The following is a 22608-nucleotide window of genomic DNA, read 5'->3' as shown; positions in this document are numbered from 1 at the left end:
CCGCTTACCTGTTCTAAAATCAGCGCAAACCACGGCCTTTTGGGGCTTATTGCTTAATTATCCCTTACAAAAGAAAAGAAACGTTCTAATTTCCTGCGCTTTCAAACAATCAGTGGAGAGTGGATAGCAACGGCAGCTAGCTTGCCTCTAGCAAACTGCTTTTGAATTAGCCATGTCCCCCTAAATTAATATCGAACTTATTTACGTTTTTGCAAGGCTTATTTTCAGTTAGCAGACGGTACTATTTGAATCGCAATTCCATCTGAAATACTGCCAGTGACAACGTTGTTACAGTAGCTTGTTTCAAAGGGTGTTCTTAATGAATTATGCAATATGAGTAGGATAAATGCTTGAAAATATCACTAGAAGGGAAAACGGACCCACCTGCATCTGAAGCAAGCAAGCACACCCTACAATTTCCCCAGAAATTGTATCCTTTCTAGTTATTATACTTCTTCCGCCATGGGGCCCTACGGCAGGCCCCATAAGCGCATGGTCGAAAGTTTTGAAATTTGGCACACTCATTGGGAACAGTCCCCTGGTCCAATTCACAAAGTTTCATGTCCCATACTCAGGCATTCTAGCGCCACCAACGGGTCAAAGTTGGACTTGTGTTTACACACGCAACTTTTGAACCGTATGACCCATTTTCAAAAATGAGATACCGTTGGATTTCCTGGATCAAGCCGAGTTCAATGCACACCATGGCGTCAATTTCCGGTTATATAGAGTTTCTGCTATTTCTGGTTTTATCAACAACCTTTGAAAGCCTACTCCTCCTACAATTCTTGTCAAATCTTCTAAAAAATTACCAGAGATGATCTTCAGACTAAGCCGCACAAAAGTTATGGTAGAGCATTTTGATCCCCACAACCGTTTGTCCGTGACAGCCAATCAAAGTCATCAGGAAAGCCACCAAACAGGAAATGAAGTAATATCTCAGCAGTTCTTTGAGACAGTGACACCAAATTTGGTATGCCTACTTGGAACCTTATTCTGAGGATGTCCTCCAAAACTTGTGTCATGTGAGTAAAAGGGGGCGTGGCCGGAAGCATAAACGTGTTTTGGCTAATAAATGTTTAAGTGTTTACCTTAATAAAGTAATTTATTTGTCTGTTGATGTCTTGTGAGATATCGAGCTTGACCATCGATAATATTTCATAACAACCGAATTGACGCGGCCGCCATTTCCAATCAAAATCATCAACAAAGGAACCAAACAGGAAGTTGGGTCAAATCTCAGCGAATCTTTAAGATATCTACACTAAACTTGCTATACAGGTGGAAGGCACTACAACATGTTCCCATGTGAAAAATTGACTTAATATCTTAAAAAATGACTGATATAAAGCAAATCGAATTTATCGCTAACGCTAAAATAATGCTTTACACATCCACCGGTCTAAAACGGATACTCTGATACTATCACTAGTTCTTATGAAGACTCTTGAGAATGTTTAGTATTCAAATCTGAAAAAAAGTTGATTGTAAGATGAAAAGTAGATTTGTAGTGAATATTTTAAATATACATGCTTGGCTAATTTCAGTGATTTTTGGCTAAATCCTCTCTCCCCTCTTCCTGCCCGCGTGTGCTCCAAATCTTCACACACACTCAGCCTTCCCTTGACACACGCGCGGGCTTGACAAGACGCACACGCAACATCTCGAGAGTGTGGGCTGACCAAGCCCCCACTCATTCCTTAGTCTCTAGCAAAGGCCTTGTGGATCTTGATGGTATTGCATTTCCGATTTTGTATGCAAAGGTAAAAAGTTCTCAAAATCCTGAAACATTGATAGTATAGGCCATGATGAGTAACTACCACACCACAATGACCCACCATTATCCATAGGTGGCGCAACGGGCCACCCCCCCAATTGTCAAATTTCAAAGTGATTCCATTTGCATCTCATTTGTCCCAAAATTCTGAAATTTATTACATATGCCTTATTTCTCATGAGGAGCAAAAAAGCCTATTGAACCTATAACGGCACCCCCACAAATCTGAAAAATAGTTTAATGTAAGATGAAAAGTAGATTAATTGTGAATATTTATAATATGTATGCTTGTATTTCTAGAGCTTTTACCCCAAATCCTGTCTGTAGTTTGTTTAAACAAACGTAGCCTTTTAAACCTCTAGGTTTAATTCTCTCTTTTATACATTTAAAGTTGGATTTGACATTTAATCATTTAGCAAGTTGTTTGACTCAAAAACCATAACAGTACATGGCCCCAACAGTACCAAGCTCCCACCTTCACTCCTTAGTCTAGTAGACATTTTAGACTAGTAGGCATTCTGTGATTAGTTTGGGAACAGCTAATTCTATTGTTAAAAGAAACAGAAGGTCTTCTTCTTCAGAACTATACAGTTGAATCAACCAAACACAGCTTGGTCATGTTATCATCTTCTTTGGCACATCTAAATTAAAGACTTTTAAGAAAGCATGACCAAAGCAATTTGTTGAGGGATGGTTCCTCCATAAACAGTTGCCGACAAAGAATGTCAGACAATACATTTACATTTATTCATTTAGCAGACGCTTTTATCCAAAGCGACTTCCAAGAGAGAGCTTTACAAAAGAGCATAGGTCACTGATCATAACAACGAGATTGTCCCAAACATTGCAAGTAGCCAAAAACATGAAGCATACATTGTGAAAAAGCTAAACAAGTGCCAAAAGGGAAGACCCATAAGAGCATGCAGTTATACAAGTTTCAAATTAAAACAACATGAACCACAAAAGTGCAGGACTGTACCTGTAGAAGACAATCAACAGTAACATATTTCACAGCGAGTACAAGACTTAGCTTCGTTATATCTAATCTAAAAGAGCAATGAGTCACTTAATAAGAGTCATTGTGATCCTGGAGGAAACTAACTGACAAGTCCAGCCAAGCATTCTTAAGTGCCGTTGTACTCCCGGAACAAGTGCGTCTTGAGCCTTTTCTTGAAGGTGGGGAGACAGTCAATGTCCCTGATGGAGGTGGGGAGCTGGTTCCACCATTGGGGGGCCAGGCAGGAGAAGAGCTTGTGTTGGGACCGGGCAGTCTTGAGCGGTGGGACCACCAGGCGGTTGTCTGAAGAAGACCGTAGGTGACGGGTGGGGGTGTAAGGTTGCAGGAGAGACTTAATGTAGACGGGTGCAGTCCCGTTCACTGCTCGGAAGGTCAGTACCAGGGTCATGAATCTGATACGGGCGTTGATGGGTAGCCAGTGGAGAGAGATGAGGAGCGGGGTAACATGGGAGCGTCTGGGTAGATTGTAGACCAGGCGGGCCGCCGCGTTCTGAATCCTCTGAAGAGGGCGGGTTGCACATGCTGGGAGACCAGCGAGCAGCGAGTTGCAGTAGTCCAACTTGGAGAGGACCAGTGCTTGGACTAGCAGCTGGGTGGAGTGCTCAGACAGGTATCTCCTGATCTTCCGAATGTTGTAGAGGGTAAATCTACAAGACCGGGAGACTGCGGCGATGTGGCCCGTGAGGGAGAGCTCGTCATCCATGGTAACCCCGAGGTTCCTGGCAGAGGATGAGGGGGTCACCGTCGCAGATCCCAGGGTGATTGACAGATCGTGGGAGATGGAGGGTTTAGCCGGGATGATGAGAAGTTCAGTTTTGGCGAGGTTCAGCTGGAGGTGGTGCTCGGTCATCCAGGTGGAGATGTCTGCGAGGCAGGCTTCAATCCTAGCTGAGATCCCCGGATCGGTCGGGGGGAACGACAGGTACAGCTGGGTGTCGTCGGCGTAGCAGTGGTAGGAGAAGCCATGGGAGGTGATGATTGGTCCAAGTGAGGTGGTGTACAGAGAGAAGAGGAGGGGTCCAAGGACGGAGCCCTGTGGGACACCGGTGGAGAGCTGGTGTGGGTCAGACAGTTTGCCTCCCCAGGAGACCTGGTAGGATCTTCCCGAGAGGTAGGATGAGATCCACTGGAGTGCAGTGCCAGTGATGCCCATCTCAGAAAGTCTGTAGAGCAGGATCTGGTGGTTAACCGTGTCAAACGCTGCAGAAAGGTCCAGCAGAATGATGACGGATGACCTCGAAGCCGCTCTGGCAGACTGGAGGGCAGTGGTGACTGAAAGGAGGGCAGTCTCTGTGGAGTGGCCGGTCTTGAAGCACGATTGCTTGGGGTCAAGCAGGTTGTTCTGAGAGAGAAAGTTAGACAGTTGGTTAGATACAGCACATTCAATTGTTTTATAAAAGAAGGGTAGCAGTGATACCGGTCTGTAGTTCTGGAGGACAGCAGGGTTAAGGGAGGGTTTTTTGAGTAGAGGGGTAACTCTGGCCTGTTTGAAGGCAGAGGGGAAGGTGCCAGAGGTAAGAGAGGAGTTTAAGACATGGAGCAGAAAAGTTATGATAGAGGGGGAGATGGTTTGAAAGAGATGGGAGGGGACAGGATCAAGGGGGCAGGAGGTGGGGCGATGAGAGAGAATGAGGTCAGAGAGCTCTGACTCGGACAGGGGAGAGAAAGAGTTTAGACATTTAGTTGGGTCAGTCATGAGTGGTGAGGGGGTAAGAAAGGTGGGTTTAGGGAACCGACTGCTAATGTCGGAGACTTTTTCCTCAAAGAAGGAGGAGAAGTCGTCTGCTGTCAGGGTGGAAGGGGGGGGTGGGGGAGGTGGGTTAAGAAGGGTGGAGAAGGTAGAGAAAAGTTTGTGGGGGTTTGAAGCAGAGTTAATTTTGTTAAGAAAGTAGAGGGATTTAGCACCAGTTATGTGAGAAGAGAAGGATTTAAGGAGAGAGTGATACTTATCAAGGTCCAGACCGTCTTTGGACTTGCGCCATCTCCTCTCAGCTGCTCGAAGGGTGGACCGCTCTTCACGAATAACATCCGTAAGCCACGGGCAGGAGGGAGAAGATCGCGCAGGCCTGGTTGACAGGGGACAGAGAGAGTCAAGTGATGCAGTTAAAGTGGTTAACAGGGTGTCAGTGGCAGTGTTAGTGGGGTGGGACGAGAACTCGTCAATGGGAGGGAGGGAGGATGTTACAACCGAGGAGAAATGGGAGGGGGATAGGGAGCGGAGGTTGCGCCGGAAAGTTACGAGGGGAGGGGAGGTAGGAGGGGTTGGAGGGAGAGAGACAGAGAATTTGATAAAGAAGTGATCAGAAATGTGTAATGGGGTTACAGAGGTAAAGTCAGTGATACAGTTACGTGTCAGGATGAGGTCTAGCTGTTTGCCTGCCTTGTGGGTCGCTGGCACAATAACTTAAACATAGTCTTGCATTAAGAGTAGAGTCAACAAATTGAATAACTGTGCTGATGGTTGTTGAAACTCATTGCTCTGAGTTGGTGCATGTCAATTTAGGCAGAAGTCCATGTCTGGTGATATTTGACACCCTCAAACAGCATGAGTGTACTCGACATACGTTCTTTTACTTATCTTCATTTTACTTATTCATTTGCCTTTAACTTGTAAATTTTGTTCATTGCTAATAAAGTATTTGTTTGTTCTAAAACTGCTATCTATCTTAACACCTCACGGAATATTTACCTTGCTTACATCTCACACAGATCATACAATAAGAAATAGTCAATAGTCAACCCACCCAAATGTATTCACATACATTTCCAACACAACAATGACATGGACATATTACCACATGTAACTACACTGACTACAATTGATTTAAAATTCAGTGTGTATGTTTATGTAAGACACATATGTAGTTATTTTACTTTGACATCACAAAAGCTATGAAATAAGAGTGAATGCAATTAGGAAGCAACTTTGTCCATGTACAATATGGTTGATGTTTGTTTATAACTGGAATATAAATGTGTGCACAACAATTAGTTCCATTCAAGTAAGTCTATTTTATTGGACAAGAAGCATTCCATGAGTGGTGACATTTGACAACCTCAGACAGTCTGCCACTGGGCCAAATGAAAAGCTCTATTCTTGATTTGCAATGCAGCTATGGGAAGTCCTAGACCATAAGGGGCAAAGCTGCGGCTACTTGTGATGTTAAAAAGGCCAGTTACGTAAAAAAAAATATTGCTGTCATATACCATATTTCTTTGATTAAACGCTGCAGACAAACAACTAGACAAGGAGGTCAAACAAACGCTGAGTGTAAAATTGAAGCTGCGCGTGCCTCTACTTTTTGTAGAAATCTGAAGTAGCATGCCAAAACATTCTTATACTTTAGCTTTCAAACAGAAAGCTGTGCAGAAAGCACTCACAAGCAGCAACAGACCTGTAGCACGCAAACTTGGGGTTGATGAAAGGCACATTGACCCAAGCGGAGGACTTCAAGTATCTCTGGGTCTTGTTCACGAGTGAGGGAAGAATGCGGCGCGAGATCGACAGGCGGATTGGTGCGACGTTCGCAGTGATGCGGGCTCTGCATCGGTCCGTCGTGGTGAAGAAGGAGCTGAGTCAAAAGGCAAAGCTCTCTATTTACCAGTCGATCTACTTTCCTACCCTCACCAATGGTCACGAACTATGGGCGGTGACCGAATACAAGCGGCCAAAATGAGCTTTCTCCGCAGGGTGTCCGGGCTTTCCCTTAGAGATAGGGTAAGAAGCTCGGTCATCCGGGAGGGGCTCAGAGTAGAACCGCTGCTCCTCTGCGTCGAGAGGAGCCAGCTGAGGTGGCTCGGGCATCTGATCAGGATGCCTCCTGGACGCCTCCCTGGTGAGGTGTTTTGGGCACGTCCCACTAGGAAGAGGCCCCGGGGAAGACCCAGGACACGCTGGAGGTCTCTTGGCTGGCCTGGGAACGCCTCGGGGTCCCCCAGGGGGAGCTGGTGGAAGTGGCCGGGGAGAGGGAAGTCTGGGCCTCCTTGCTTAGGTTGCTGCCCCCGCGACCCGACCCCCGGACAAGCGGTAGATGACGACGACAGCATTTTAACCCCGTTTGTCAAAAATTTCTAAAAGTTGGTACGCATGCCTTATATTGCTCATGGGGAACAAAAGAGTATCAAGAACCCACAATGTCGGCAGCATAGACATTTCTCTACAGTGACAATTTGTGAAGAATTTTGGAAAATGACTTAAAATCAGCCATTGATCCAATTGTCTTGAAATGTTGTGTACATGTGTGAAATGCATCTCTGTGTCATGTCAATTTGGTAATGGTTTGCAATGTTAAGGAGGAACCCGCCATTGCTGCCTGCAGCTATATTTAGGGTTCCTCCGGTAGGAGGGAACCCTATTGTTGTTGGTGGTATTATTAGGGGCCAAGCAGCGAAGCTGCAGTAGTAATATCTCAGCAGTTCTTTGAGACAGTGACACCAAATTTGGTATGCCTACTCGGAACCTTATTCTGAGTATGTCCTCCAAAACTTGTGTCATGTGAGTAAAAGGGAAAGGCTGGAAGCATAAAAGTGTTTTGGCTAATAAATGTTGAAGTGTTTACCTTAATAAAATAATTTCTTTGTCTGTTGATGTCTTGTGAGATATCGAGCTTGACCATCGATAATATTTCATAACAACCGAATTGACGCGGCCGCCATTTAGGATTTAATGGAAAAGTGTAAAAACCTTTTGCACGCCCCAAATTTTGTCCAATGTTTACTAAATTTGGCACAGATTATCTTCAGACGAAGCTTCACAAAGATGTTGGATGGATTTTCCATTTTCAAAACCGTTTGTTCGGTAGAGCTGATCAAAGGCGGCGGCAAAGCCGCCAAAGACACGTGAGAGCATAACTCAGCAAAAATGTGTCAGATCATCACTAAACTTTGGTTCCTTCGTTCCCACGAGGAGCAGAGGAGGCCTGTGGTTTTATACCAGAAAAAAAACATTTGAACACTCAGTACTCTTGAACGCAAACAGATATTTCAACCAAACTTGGTGTGTTGCATGAGTGCAACAGGTTGTTGTGACTTAATTGTTGCGCAAGTGCTATGGAGGCCATGTACTGCTCTGGACTGCTTGGCCCCTCCAAGCAGCTGAAGCTTAGTTTTGGCCGCTGAAGATATGTGTGGCAATTGTTATAATTTATATAAGCTTTTGTGTTTGCATTGAAGTACATCTTTAAGCTCCGTCTCCTCCCGTTTAGTGCTCCACGCACCTGAATAGTGTCATATCTGCTTAATGTTAGACTCTCCAGCCTTGAGACGAAGGGGCCCGTAACAGCGAGGATGGCTTATGTACAATTTGTGTGTGTATCTGATAAACTATTAATAGCAAAACTTAATGAGCTTGAAACTGGCAAGAGAAATTATATAACCTTTTATTCTGTATAAAGTGATACTGTGTTCAGCATTCCTTGCCTACAGAAAGGGAGAACCTTACCAAATGAACTCAAGCCAACACCAAGCTTATCTTTACAAAATGCCATTTGGTAAGCCTAACAGAGTAAAACTCCAAAGCACACACATACACATGCAAGATCTTTCAGCTAGCTGTTATGCAGGGGAGTTAGCCAATGACAGAAGAAACATGGGACAGTTGCATGTCTGTATCATGATTGTGGATGGACCAAAGAACCAGAACCGCAGCAGATTCCTCAAATGCTCTGAAGAGGCTGTTGAAAAGACACCTGTGAGACACTTTCTTTCTATTTACACACTTTATAAACAAAAAGCCATTGAAGGAAGGTTAGAGGCGGGAAGGATGGAAGTAATGACTTTTTCAATGGAAAAACGTGCATTTAATAAAATAAAACAGGCACACCATGTTCAATAAAAGTCCGGAATTAAGCTATGACCCGAGTGACAAGCTCGACAGAGACATCTTCGTCATTAACGTCTGGGTGATGTGTGCAAGAATCATCTGGAAAGAGAATGGTAATGAACAGGCCCGTAACGGAAACGCATGAGGCCCCCCCGCAGAATAAGCCCCCCCCCCCCCCCCCCCCCGCGATCAACTGAATTTTTAAAACTTCAAAAACGCTCAAACAGATCATATGGCATATGTTACAACAACATAACAAATGAAAAATTTGCCTACATATAGTCGATACACTTTCTACAGGTTTGAATACACATGTGCGCGTCTTTTTGCAAATCTGTGTGCAAAGTCTTTCACCACACTCTTTACATCTAAACTGCACGCACGTTCATTTTCTATGCTAAGGATGGCCTGACCTGACAGCCTCTCCTGTGACATGGAGCTTCTGAGATTTGTCAGAAATAATTTGATGGCCGTGGCTACATCAGGCACGCTTGATAGTGTGGAGTTGTGTTTTATTATTAGCGTTTTCGCTAAATCATAAATTGAGCCACCTCACTGCAGCCTGGCTCCTCACTGCTGCCTGTCTTCGCTGGACTTGCAGAATCTTGGCGCACGCCTGGCTCTCCCTTATCCTCTGTCACAGAATATGATTTAAGTGTCAATGGTAAATGGGACTTTTACTTTGACGCACATAGAGATGGGGAAGCAAAGGAAGTTTGGAACGTACACAAACCGGGCATCGTTCACATTGCAACTGTCAAATAGCTGTGAAGTTTGATGTAGGCTACTGTATTTTCGATCTGTCGTGTGAATCTTGTAGAAAGCAATGATTGTACTTTTTACACGATCATAATAGCTCTATGTATATAGGCCTAACTGAAATACAATGACTTAATTATGTTTTTTGCAGCGTATGTTTAAATTGTCAAACGCAATCGCTACAACTGCACGATACTGTCGCATATGTTAGCATGTTTGCTAATAATGTCAGTTATGTAATATTTATAATTAAGCACTTTTTCTACTTTCTTTTTATTTGTAGTTTCACTCCATTTCAATGTTGTCAGATAGGAAGTCAATAAAGGAGCAAGAAGGCTCATTGTCCTGGCTCTTGGAAAGGAGGCTCGCACAACACAGAGCAGTACAGCTGTCAAAGTATAACGTTAGCTACGTGGTATGCTACAGTAATGTTAGCTATATATAGCAAACAGTACAATACCTGTCTCTTCTGGCAGATGAGTGCATCCTTCACCGGCTGGTCGAAAAAGACTTGTAATTTTGGGAAGTTTGGCATTTAATTCAGAAATGTTGTGTTTTGAATGCCGCTTTTGGGCACCGCTTTTAAATGTGCGTTTCATTTTTCCTACGCTACGCTACAGTTAGCTACCTATTTGCAGCGGGCTCTCCGGTCTGTGTGACCATCTGACCTTCTTCATCACGCCACTTACCTAGCTAACAAAGAAAGCACAATTAAATTGTAAACTTTGGGGCTTCAGGGGTAATCTTTACGGGCCTGGTAATGAAGATGTAGCCAACTCATACATGGGAATACAAATTGGAGAGTAGGTATTCAAGAAGGGGTCTTTAAAATAAGATTGGATAATTATCTCAATTATTTAAGTACTAAACCAAATCATGTACCTTGGGTGTGATTTCAGCATCTTTCTCGTAAGGGAAAAGCAGGTTGACCACATCTTATCTGCTAGAAGTGGCCAAATGCCAGTCACTTTTAATCCCTTTCTCAACTGTTTCATTTGTTTCCTGATCGGCCACTTAAATACATATACTTACTAACTTAAGTCCAGACATGTGCAGAGCATTAAAAAGAGAACAAAGAAAGTCTAAATGTACATTAGGAAAACATTTTCTGATGATTGAATGTGCCGAGCTTGCTAGCTGATGACACTCAAGACAACTCTTAATTATTAGCCTTTTTTAAATACAAACTTCCACCAAACTAGTTTTAAAGCTAGATAGACTCCTGATCGTGTGTCGATCCTTGCTACTGACACACCATATACGGCCCAGACATTTTCAGGTAAGTTAATTGGTCTAGCGTTAGTTAGCTTGCTAGTGCCACTTCAATGATGTTTGCTCGGTGACGCATAAGCGGAGCTAAAGTTATTTCTCACAGATAACTAGTGTTATTGATAATATTGTATTTTACTGGGCAATATAAGGCTACTTATGACACCTAGGCCTACTACTAAACATAAAAATATACTTACCGAAAGCTCTCGAGGTGTCTGCCTTGCATCCCAAGTGCAGCCACAACGAGTCTAAGGAACCACTTGAACCACCCAGCAATGTCATGTTGCCTTAAAAATCACTGTACCGCTATACCGCCAACTGGAGGTATGGAGGCTTTACAGCTACCGAGGCACATATTGTCGCACACGCACACGAGTTGTGGATTTGTACCACGGCAGAAGAGTAGCAAAAGTCGCGTGTAAAAAAACACAGCCAATTGAGAGGCCAGCCTTTGTGACTACATATTTGGACAAGGTTTTACACATACACAAATCTGAGAGCGCATTTGTGGATCGCGGTATGCATTTGTGGATAGTACACATTTGTGGATCGTACACATTTGTGGATCTTGCTGTGCATTTGTGAATCGTGCTGTGCATTTGTGAATCGTGCTGTGCATTCGTGGATCGTGCTGTGCATTCGTGAATCGTGCTGTGCATTTGTGGATCGTGCTGTGCATTTGTGGATCGTGCTGTGCATTTGTGGATCGTGCTGTGCATTTGTGAATCTTGCTGTGCATTCGTGGATCGTGCTGTGCATTTGTGAATACTTTTGCTACAATAATAGCCCCATATGAAAAAGTGAGAGACGGGGAGAAACGTGTAATGATTGGGAGGTGTTATTACTATCAAACACCAGAGGGCAGCAACGACTAGCTTTTACTAAATTTTTCCTGTGATCTGTAGGCCGACAATCTTGACAAATTAGCAGCAAGTTCTTTAGTAGAAGACACACACACTAGCCAGGGTGCCAAACTTATCCCCACCCACAAAAAAATTTGGTCAGGAAGTTGGGTCTGGGGTAACCTGGCTCTGCCCTCCTAAGTACTTCCGCTCAATTTGGATTTTGCTTCTGTACTAGGTCTGGGACTTTGAAGTCGGTTTTCAGAAGAAAAAAAAAATTGTGTGGCTGAGAACGATGACGTTAATGTCGCGCACTAGTTTGAGTAGTTCAGTAATGGCGGCGGAGAAAGATGTGAGCGACGTTATTCTGCGGTTGTGGCAAAGCTGCCAAATATCCATAAGTTAAAGCCGGAGCAAGAACATTCCTTGCTGAGTTTTGTAGGTGGCCATGATGTTGTAGCCCTCCTCCCCACGGGGTTCGGGAAAAGTTTGATTTTCCAGCTACGGCAGCTAGCTCCGTTACAGTAGTGGTGAAGGAGTTGGCTAAGACGAACGCTTGCGATTGGTTATGGCAGATCAGAGTGGCTCTGGGCAGATCCAATAGTTTTAAACTTCAACAGAGGACCTGCCTTCAAGGAAGTTAACGCTTGTCAATGGGGCGATCCCAGACCCTCTGTACACATGAAATGTACGAGGGTCTGGTTAGGACCAGGCTAGACCTGGGGTAGCTTGGTTGGGGAAATCTATATCCGAACAAGAGCTGTTTGGACCAATCAAATTATCAGGGCGGGCTTTATATGATGATGGACAGATGATCAACAGTAACGTAATCAACCATGTCACCAAAGAGCGCTTGGGTTGAATTTGTTTTCAACAAACAACATATTACGTTTCTCTGATTGGTTGTTGGTCTATACAATTGGGCGAAGAGGCATTTGTTTTCTGGGTTCAGTTAAAACACGCCCCATACTCACAGCCAAAAGGAGCGTTATCAGACTCATATTCTGACCAGAATTATGAGTATGACAACGTCAGGCTACACACACACCAAACTGGAGACACATGTTGACCGAGTTTGCTAGTTGCTACTTAGTTAATAAATCTTTTATGAACCCAAGTTTCTTTATATATATAAGAAACATTACAAGACGGGCTCCAGTGTGTTCAAACAAGGCCAAAAGTGCCAAAAAGTATCAGTTGAAAAAGAAAATCACACCCGTGCAAGAAACACTCCCCAACCCCCCCCCCCCCCCACCTAAACTACCGCTTTCAGCTCTGTTGTACGTTTTAATGAAGTGCATTGAGGCAATCATAGTGAGCAAGTTGAGGTCATGTGGGCTACCTTTGCAGTTTACATAGACACACAACTGACAAAGGCACTGTTGTGGATACCTTTTTCAAAGTTCTGATCATATTCTATGTCGAAATTCAACTTCTTCAAAGTCCAAAAACGGCACGGAGCAGCAACGAGAGGGTTCCCCGGAAAATCTAATTTCCTTTGTCTGTGTTGCACCTTTTATATCCAACAAATTACATCCCTGAACTTTAATGAAGTGCATTGAGGCAATCATTGAGCAAATCTTCCCTTTTTATTTATAAAAAAACATATTGTTTTCTTATGTAACTTTTATTCAGTTTGGATTAAATTTAGTAAACCTGACCCAAAACATTACATTTAAATCTACTCAATTTTGCAAAAGGCCATTGTAGTGACAATACAATTGTTGTCCTTACATCCATCAATGTACATGTTTTAGCCTACATCAATGCATTCATACCCTGTTAAACACAATTTAAAAATGCCCTTTGAAAGAAAATTGCTGTTCTACTTGTCTCTCGTCTCGTCATCTTCCGCTTGTCCGGGGATCGGGTCGCGGGGGCAACGACCTAAGCAGGGAGGCCCAGGATTCCCTCTCCCCGGCCACTTCCACCACCTCTTCCTGGGGGACCCCGAGGCGTTCCCAGGCCAGCCGAGTGACATAGTCCCTCCAGCGTGTCCTGGGTCTTCCCCGGGGCCTCTTCCCAGTGGGACGTGCCCGGAACACCTCACCAGGGAGGCGTCCAGGAGGCATCCTCCTAATCAGATGCCCGAGCCACCTCAGCTGGCTCCTCTCGACGCGGAGCAGCAGCGGTTCTACTCTGAGCCCCTCCCGGATGACCGAGCTTCTCACCCTATCTCTAAGGGAGAGCCCGGACACCCTGCGGAGAAAGCTCATTTCGGCCGCTTGTATTCGCGATCTCGTTCTTTCGGTCACTACCCATAGTTCGTGACCATAGGTGAGGGTAGGAACGTAGATCGACTGGTAAATAGAGAGCTTCGCCTTTCGACTCAGCTCCTTCTTCACCACGACGGACCGATGCAGAGCCCGCATCACTGCGGACGCCGCACCGATCCGCCTGTCGACCTCGCGCTCCATTCTTCCCTCACTCGTGAACAAGATCCCGAGATACTTGAACTCCTCCACTTGGTTCAGGATCTCCTCCCCGACCCGGAGATGGCACTCCACCCTTTTCCGGTCGATAACCATGGCCTCAGATTTGGAGGTGCTGATTCGCATCCCAGCCGCTTCACATTCGGTTGCGAACCGCTCCAGTGAGAGCTGAAGGTCACGGCCCGATGAAGCCAACAGGACCACATCATCTGCAAAAAGCAGCGACCCGATCTTGAGGTCACCAAACCGGACCCCCTCAACACCCTGGCTGCGCCTAGAAATCCTGTCCATATAGGTAATGAACAGAATCGGTGACATAGGGCAGCCCTGGCGGAGTCCAACCCTCACCGGAAACAAGTTCGACTTACTACCGGCAATGCGGACCAAACTCTGGCACCGGTCGTACAGGGACCGGACAGCCCCGATCAGGGAATCCGGTACCCCGTACTCTCGGAGCACCCCCCACATGAGCCCCCGAGGGACACGGTCGAACGCCTTTTCCAAATCCACAAAACATGTGTAGACTGGTTGGGCGAACTCCCATGTACCCTCCAGGACTCCGCGGAGGGTATAGAGCTGGTCCACTGTTCCACGGCCAGGACGAAAACCACATTGCTCCTCCTGAATCCGAGGTTCGACAATCCGGCGGACCCTCCTCTCCAGGACCCCCGAATAGACTTTCCCAGGGAGGCTGAGGAGTGTGATCCCCCTAAAGTTGGAGCACACCCTCCGGTCCCCCTTTTTAAAGAGGGGAACCACCACCCCGGTCTGCCAGTCCAGAGGCACTGTCCCCGATGTCCACGCGATGTTGCAGAGTCGTGTCAACCAAGACAGCCCTACAACATCCAGAGCCTTAAGGAACTCCGGGCGGACCTCGTCCACCCCAGGGGCCCTGCCACCGCGGAGCTTTTCAACCACCTCGGCGACCTCGGCCCCAGAGATAGGAGGGCCCCCCCCGATGTCCCCAGACTCTGCCTCCACGTCGGAAAACGTGTTGGTGGAATTAAGGAGGTCTTCAAAGTATTCCTTCCACCGATCCAGGACGTCCCCCGTCGAAGTCAGCAGCGCACCGTCCCCACCGTATACAGTGTTGACAGAGCACTGCTTCCCCCTCCTGAGTCGCCGGATGGTGGTCCAGAACCTTTTTGAAGCCGTTCGGAAGTCATTCTCCATGGCCTCGCCGAACTCCTCCCATGCCCGGGTTTTTGCCTCCGCGACCGCCAGAGCCGCGTTCCGCTTGGCCTGCCGGTACACATCAGCTGCCTCAGGAGTCCTACCAGCCAATAAAGCCCGATAGGCCTCCTTCTTCAGCTTGACGGCATCCCTCACCTCCGGAGTCCACCACCGGGTCCGAGGGTTACCGCCGCGACATGCACCGACCGCCTTGCGGCCGCAGCTCCGGTCAGCCGCTTCAACAATAGAGGCCCGGAACATGGCCCATTCGGACTCAATGTCCCCGGCCCCCCCCGAGACATGATCGAAGCTCTCCCGGAGGTGGGAGTTGAAGCTCCTTCTGACAGAGGGTTCCGCCAGCCGTTCCCAGCAGACCCTCACATTACGTTTGGGCCTGCCAGGCCTGACCGGCGTCCTCCCCCACCATCGGAGCCAACTCACCACCAGGTGGTGATCAGTTGACAGCTCCGCCCCTCTCCTCACCCGAGTGTCCAAGACATGCGGCCTCAAGTCCGACGACACGACTACGAAGTCGATCATCGAACTGAGACCTCGGGTGTCCTGGTGCCAGGTGCACATATGGACACCCTTATGCTTGAACATGGTGTTCGTTATGGACAAGCCGTGTTTAGCACAGAAGTCCAACAACAGAACACCACTCGGGTTCAGATCGGGGGGGCCGTTCCTCCCAATCACGCCCCTCCAGGTCTCACTGTCATTGCCCACATGAGCATTGAAGTCCCCCAGGAGGACGAGGGAATCCCCGGGAGGAGCGCTTTCCAGCACCCCCTCCAGAGACTCCAAAAAGGGTGGGTACTCTGAGCTGCCGTTTGGTGCATAAGCACAAACGACAGTGAGGACCCGTCCCCCCACCCGAAGGCGGAGGGAGGCTACCCTCTCATCCACCGGGGTGAACCCCAATGTACAGGCACCGAACCGAGGGGAAACAAGTATTCCCACCCCAGCTCGACGCCTCTCACCAAGGGCAACTCCAGAGTGGAAGAGAGTCCAGCCCCTCTCAAGGAGACTGGTTCCGGAGCCCGTGCTGTGCGTCGAGGCGAGGCCGACTATATCTAGCCGGAAACTCTCTACCTCGCGCACCAGCTCAGGCTCCTTTCCCGCCAGCGAGGTGACGTTCCACGTCCCTAAAGCTAGCTTCTGCAGCCGAGGATCAGACCGCCAAGGCCCCCGCCTTCGGCCGCCGCCCGTCTCACACTGCACCCGACCCCCATGACCCCTCCTGCGGATGGTGAGCCCACTGGAAGAGGGTCCCACGTTGTCTCTTCGGGCTGTGCCCGACCGGGCCCCATGGGAAAAGGCCCGGCCACCAGGCGCTCGCCATCGAGCCCCACCCCCGGGCCTGGCTCCAGGGGGGGGCCCCGGTGACCCGCTTCCGGGCAGGGGCAACTGGGAACCATTGTTGTGTTTCTTCATGGTTGGTTTTTTTGAGCCACGCTTTGTCTGGTCTTTCACCTGGAACCTGTTTGCCTTGGGAGACCCTACCAGGGGCATAAAGCCCCCGACAACATAGCTTCCAGGATCACTAGGACACGCAAACCCCTCCACCGCGGTAAGGTGGTGACTCACGGAGGGGTTTTGTTCTACTTGTGACGATTTGTATATCAGCCTACACTTCTGTGCTTAAAGTTAGTATACCTGCTTGAGGGGGGTGGGGGGCAGCAGTTACATTGGGGCCAGAGGTTCTGTCAGAGGGGCCAGTTACATTAAACATGATTATTTTCATATCGTTTTCTTCACTGCAGTGCAGGCATTAACAGGCAAAAGCAGTGGCACCCCCAGAAATGTTTTATAGGAGTGGCCAGATGGGGCCACTGAAATCCTGGGGTGGCTTTCCAAAATCACATAACTGAATTTCAGGAATTGTATTATGCTGTTGTAGTATATAGGTTAGTTGAAAACAGCAGCGGACTGGGGAAGGGTGACATGATCTGAGTGTGGAGATATGTGGATTTATATAACAGAATGTTTTATATACAGTACACAGTCATCTTTTGTGCAGTATACAGAGAGAATAGAGTATAGAGACTTGTTTAAACAATTGGAAAGCGTGAGAAGGTAAAAAAGTGAGTGGAGAAAAGAGAGGCAGAAAAGTGCAACACCCTCCCATTACCATTATCTCTAATTCACTCTCCTCAGTCTCATCTGTGTTGTATGTTTGCAAACTGCTATAGTATGGGCTTACACGAAAGTTATTATGTCATTGGACCTGTGTGGGGAGGGTTTGACAAATGTGATGACTGTATTACTCCACAGATACCATGGGCTTGGACATGGAATTGGACCAGTTACTATTCACTTTGACTTGATGGGTGTGACCTGTGAAGAAGTCATAGGATATTTACAATTGTAGTAGGCCAATAGATCTGTTTTAAAAGTTCAGGGGTGTAATTTGTTGGATATAAAAGGTGAAGCACAGACAAAGGAAATCATATTTTCCTGGGAACCCTCTCGTTGCTGTACAGTGCCTCTGTTAGTTGTGTGTCTATGTAAACTGCACAGGGTAGCCCACATGACCTCAACTTTCTTACTACAATTGCCTCAATACACTTCATTAAAACGTACAACAGAACTAAAAGCAGTCATTTAGATGGGGGGAGTGAGGGAGGGTTGGGGCGTGGAGTGTTTCTTGCACAGGTGTGATTGTCTTTTTCAAAGAAAAAAAATAAAGATTTATTAACTAGGTAGCAACTTTCAAACTCAGTCAACATGTGCCTCCAGTTTGGTGTGTGTGTGTCTTCTACTAAAGAACCTGTTGCTAAATCATCATGATTGTAGGCCTACAGATCACAGGAACATTTTAGTAAAAGCTAGTCGTTGCTGCCCTCTGGTGTTCGAGAGTAATAACATCCCCGATCATTACACGTATCTCCCCCTCTCTCACTTTTTCACTTGTGCCAGCAAGGGAAGAGTACCCAAATATCTCACAGTGTGCTTTAAAGATTTTGGTACATTTTGGAAGCACATATTTGTGCGAAGCTGCTCTTGTGTGCATGAAATCAAAATACCGTTGGCGGCTGGATGTAACGGGAGAGATGAGATGCGCTCTGTCAACTACATCACCTGACTTTGAAAGGCTGCAGCGAGATGCGCAAGCTCAACCGTCCCATTGTGTGGACATAATAAAGACATCATACAATTAAATAATAGATAGTATTTATACAGTAAGGTAGTGTTAGTTTATGAACTGAGTTAAACTGAATGGGATCCAAAATTAAATATTTACTATGATCACTAATATGCGTCTTGTCCTGGCTTGACAATATATACATAAAATAACCTAAATGCGTTTAATTCAAATTTTATTTTAAAATTAACATTTACTTAAATATATAATTACAAGTTATATTACATGATCAAAAACTTTTTGTAATAGATTATTTTCTGAATGTTTGGGGTCACTAGAGTTTTGTGACATAAAATTGGGTCACAAAAGGTTGGGAACCACTGGCGTAGTAGGTACTCTAGTTTCTGCACTTTTTCGCGGTGAACGTCAATGTGGAAACGCGGTGGCGCTTGGCGCTATGCTGACTGTGTTGGCATTCGGGTGAACTGACAACTGGAGAAAAAGCCATTGATGTGACAAGTTTAAATGCTGACATGTTTTAACATTCAGGCACTAAAATAATGAGAAGTAGTTCATTGAAAGTAGAAACTCCAACTGTCCCCGAGCCCCGGCCTTTACTTTTCCTTACCGGTAGTGCGACTGACTGGTGTGGTGCTTGCTAGCTGGCTAACACATTAGAGTAGCTCGTGACAGCATCCATCAAAACTACCGGTATCGTCGACTCGTATGCACAGAGAAGATGGTGAGTTTAATGTGCCTAATGACTAATCTAATTTGTATCTTTGCCTCTACCCGGCTGTTAATACCAGTGTTATAATCGCTAACAAACTACTTTATTTTCCTATTGTGTTGACGTTGTTAGATAACCGTGTAGGCTTGTTAGCTAGCGAATTTAGCTAGTCATGAGACTAGAAACTGGAAGTCTAGGTAAGTAGTCTAGCTACTGTAGTTTAGAGCGTGGACGCGTTAGCGTGAAAAGGTAAGAAAGACGAGCTCGAGATAGAGAATTTAGCAAGAAAGTCGGGGTTCAGTTACTCGGCTAGTGGTCATTAAATTATAGATGGCGATATACGTTTACAAAACAATTATGCTGTTTTAGCAAGCTAAGTTATCCAGTCAGTCTAGTGTTAAACTAACTAATAGCCTAAGGAGTTTGGATAGTAATTGAGCGTTCGGTCAGTTTGCTACGGGATAGACAACAATACTGTACCCTTGTATTTCAGGTATTGAATTTCACAGATGGTGAAGTCACTATGCAGGTCCCATTGCAAGTACAGTGAGCTTGGAGGCCATAGCTAAAAGCAATTAATATCCTTGTATGAGTTATTTTGTCTGGGAACGTGTATATTCTTTTGGTCAGCCGCATTAAAGGTCACATGAAATGCAGTTTTTGGATGCTTTTATATAGGCCTTAGTGGTTCCCTAATACTGTATCTGAAGTATCTTTCCCGAAATTCAGCCTTGGTGCATAGTTACAGCCACTACGAGCAGTCCCTCAATGAGCTTTCCTCAAAACGCGAGTTCGGTAAAGTTGGCATGACATTCACACATTCAAACTTCCGGGATCAATAACTCCATATCGAAATGTTATTAAATCACAAATGACACATATTTCGTACTGTAGTAAGGTAAACAACAAGCTACAAAGTCATTTCCATCAAAACGAGCCGTCCTGCAACCTAAAGAAATAACATTGGTCTCGACGAGCAGCCGACAGTAAGACGCGCGCTTAGGGACCGTCTACAAACTACAACAGCGAAAACAGATACAACAACAATATTTATAAATTTAATGTTTAAATAAGGTAGTTTTTCCAAACTTACCTCAATTATAATTTGCTGCTGGTTGTACTACAGCACTTACTTAAAGAAAAAAAGCATAATCCTCATTTATGGGAATATTTTTTTGCCCAAAACATTTAATAGCCTAGCTTAATCATTAAACACAGTTGTGTCTTTAAACTTTCCTCACAGATAAATAGTCTTCTGTTCGTGGTACTACAGCACTTACTTTTCAAAAATAGGCATAATCCTATTTTTTGGGAATATTTTTTGCCCAAAAACGTTTAATAGTTTTATTATTAAACACAGTTGTGTCTTTAAACTTTCCTCACATACAAATAGTCTTATGTTGGTTGTACTACAGCACTTACTTAAAAAAAAAAAGCATAATCCTCATTTAAGGGAATATTTTTTTGCCCAAAACGTTTAATAGCTTAATCATTAAACACAGTTGTGTCTTTAAACTTTCCTCACACACAAATAGTCTTCTGATGGTTGTACTACAGCACTTACTTTTCAAAAATAAGCATATACCTAATTTTGGGGAATATCTATTGCCAAAAACGTTTAATAGCTTAATCATTAAACACAGTTGTGTCTTTAAACTTTCCTCACACATAAATAGTCTTCTGATGGTTGTACTACAGCACTTACTTTTCAAAAATAAGCATATACCTAATTTTGGGGAATATCTATTGCCAAAAACGTTTAATAGCTTAATCATTAAACACAGTTGTGTCTTTAAACTTTCCTCACACATAAATAGTCTTCTGATGGTTGTACTACAGCACTTACTTTTCAAAAATAAGCATATACCTAATTTTGGGGAATATCTATTGCCAAAAACGTTTAATACTTTAATAATTACAAAGAGAAGTGTTTTCATACTTTATTTGATTAGTTTAATGTTATTTTGCAAATTTTACTCCAGATTATCACCAGATTATCCAGTATTGAAATTATTTATGAATGTTTTAAATCAATTAAACATTGAGTCTCACCCAAACATCATCTACAGCAGGTTTTGGCAGGTCCTTATTTCCACAGAAGGAACAGAAGTCATCCTTTGAAACTGATAAAGAATAATAATGATAAAGGTATATAAAGTATATTACTGTTAAATTTGTAGGAAGTGTTTAACATATTAAATATTCTTAAAGATACCTGATGCTCTGAGAATTTCTTCTGCCATGAGTCTTCTTTGTTTTTTAAGAGACTGTTTGGATGAGTCAATCTGAAACGACTGTGGCATCTTTGGAAACTCCATCACGGTCATCCTTGCCATCTGTACGGATGGCAAAACAACACATACGTTTTGTATATTTGACATACTTAAACAAAGTGATAGATCTATCATAAAGACAGCATGTTTTACAGAATCACCTGCATGACAAAGACCCCACAACTTGTAGGGTCTTTCTGAAAGGTGTGGGTTATCTTGCCAGGTTTCCAATTGATGTTAACCCAGTCCTCCTTTCCAAGTCTGTTCCGGCGCATCGTGAAATACTGTCTACAGGATGAAAGGAAAATCTATTTTGGTTAACCTTAGCGTCTACTCATTGGCTTTAGCAAATGTGTGTTTTACCTATTTCCATTAATCTATTTGATATTACCCAAATCTGTGGCCAGCCTTTCTGGAGTCCTCAACTTCATTTGTCCCTTGCAGAGGATCAACCACAAAAATGCGGCTTGAGAGGGCATGAAGATACTGTTTGAAAAAGTAACATATCATTAAACCTTGCAATTTTCAAGAAGCCTATGTCTGTCTGCAACAACAGAAGAAATTATAACATAATCAGCTAGTTAGGGGCCACAAATGAAATACTGTTGGATGATCACAGTGCCTTGTTTGGACAATACTTGGAAATGATTTCATGAAGATAGGGATGAAGATATTTAAAACTAAAAGAACAATCTTAATACCACTCCTGAGGTACTAATAGCATGCTACAGCATTGACAAAGTTTGGCTAAATAAGAAGCATGTCATAATCTTAAATCTTGTACTTTCTATGATTTATGACTTACTAAAATGTTTAAAGTATATCACCTTTCATGAAAACATTAACATACATATATGTATTGACTTGATAAGGTTAATGGCATACTACTTAATGAAGGCAGACAACTCTTTAAATTCACAAACCACAAGCCATACAGATCATACTGTAAAGGCACATAGCACTACATACGTTACTGTACTCACCACAAACTTCCAGTGCATATTTTGTATATTAACAAATCCAATGGCGCCATCATAGTCATCAAATGTGACCTAACAAAATGAAATTGTCATAAAATTGGGACTGGAAGTACTTTATAGTTTATGTACAGAAGCAAAAACAAAGATAAAAAGGAATAATACACAATTAAACTTTTATTTACATTTTTCAACCCTTGCCTGGCCATCTCTTCTCTTGTCCCATGTAAAATTAGTCCCATTACATAGTGACTCATGTTGTATAGTCGGCCAGCAGACTCGTTTGAATTGAGGATTGTTTGAATGTAGCACCCAATCACCTTTTGAAGGAATTGTAGGGGAAATGAAACATGACAGAATCTGTAAATGAGGGGCTAATGCTAAGATATTTTAAATCTTGCTACTGTCAAAATGTCTGAGAATGGATCAATATTGCAAAACCTTTGCTC

General features: G+C 44.5%; 1 protein-coding gene across 3 annotated transcripts in view; it reads left to right on the top strand.

Moving 5' to 3' along the window:
• Nucleotides 1-22608, top strand: part of tmem248 (transmembrane protein 248) — a 130744-nt gene that overhangs the window by 10175 nt on the left and 97961 nt on the right. For 2 of the 3 annotated variants that reach the window (XM_084698145.1, XM_084698143.1), the window contains exon 1: nt 18592-18921. The exons of the other annotated variant lie outside the window; for it this stretch is intronic. In XM_084698145.1, coding sequence (XP_084554271.1) covers nt 18919-18921 — 3 coding nt within the window. In that variant the 5' untranslated portion in view covers nt 18592-18918. Of the gene's footprint in view, nt 1-18591; nt 18922-22608 lie in introns of those variants that run through there. 3 annotated transcript variants of the gene reach the window in all.

Source organism: Hypomesus nipponensis, chromosome 5 (assembly GCF_054491055.1).
Source record: "Hypomesus nipponensis isolate SF chromosome 5, ASM5449105v1, whole genome shotgun sequence".
Lineage (NCBI taxonomy): Eukaryota > Metazoa > Chordata > Actinopteri > Osmeriformes > Osmeridae > Hypomesus > Hypomesus nipponensis.
The sequence above is the reverse complement of the archived record's forward strand: the minus strand, read 5'-3'. Positions and strand labels throughout refer to the sequence as shown.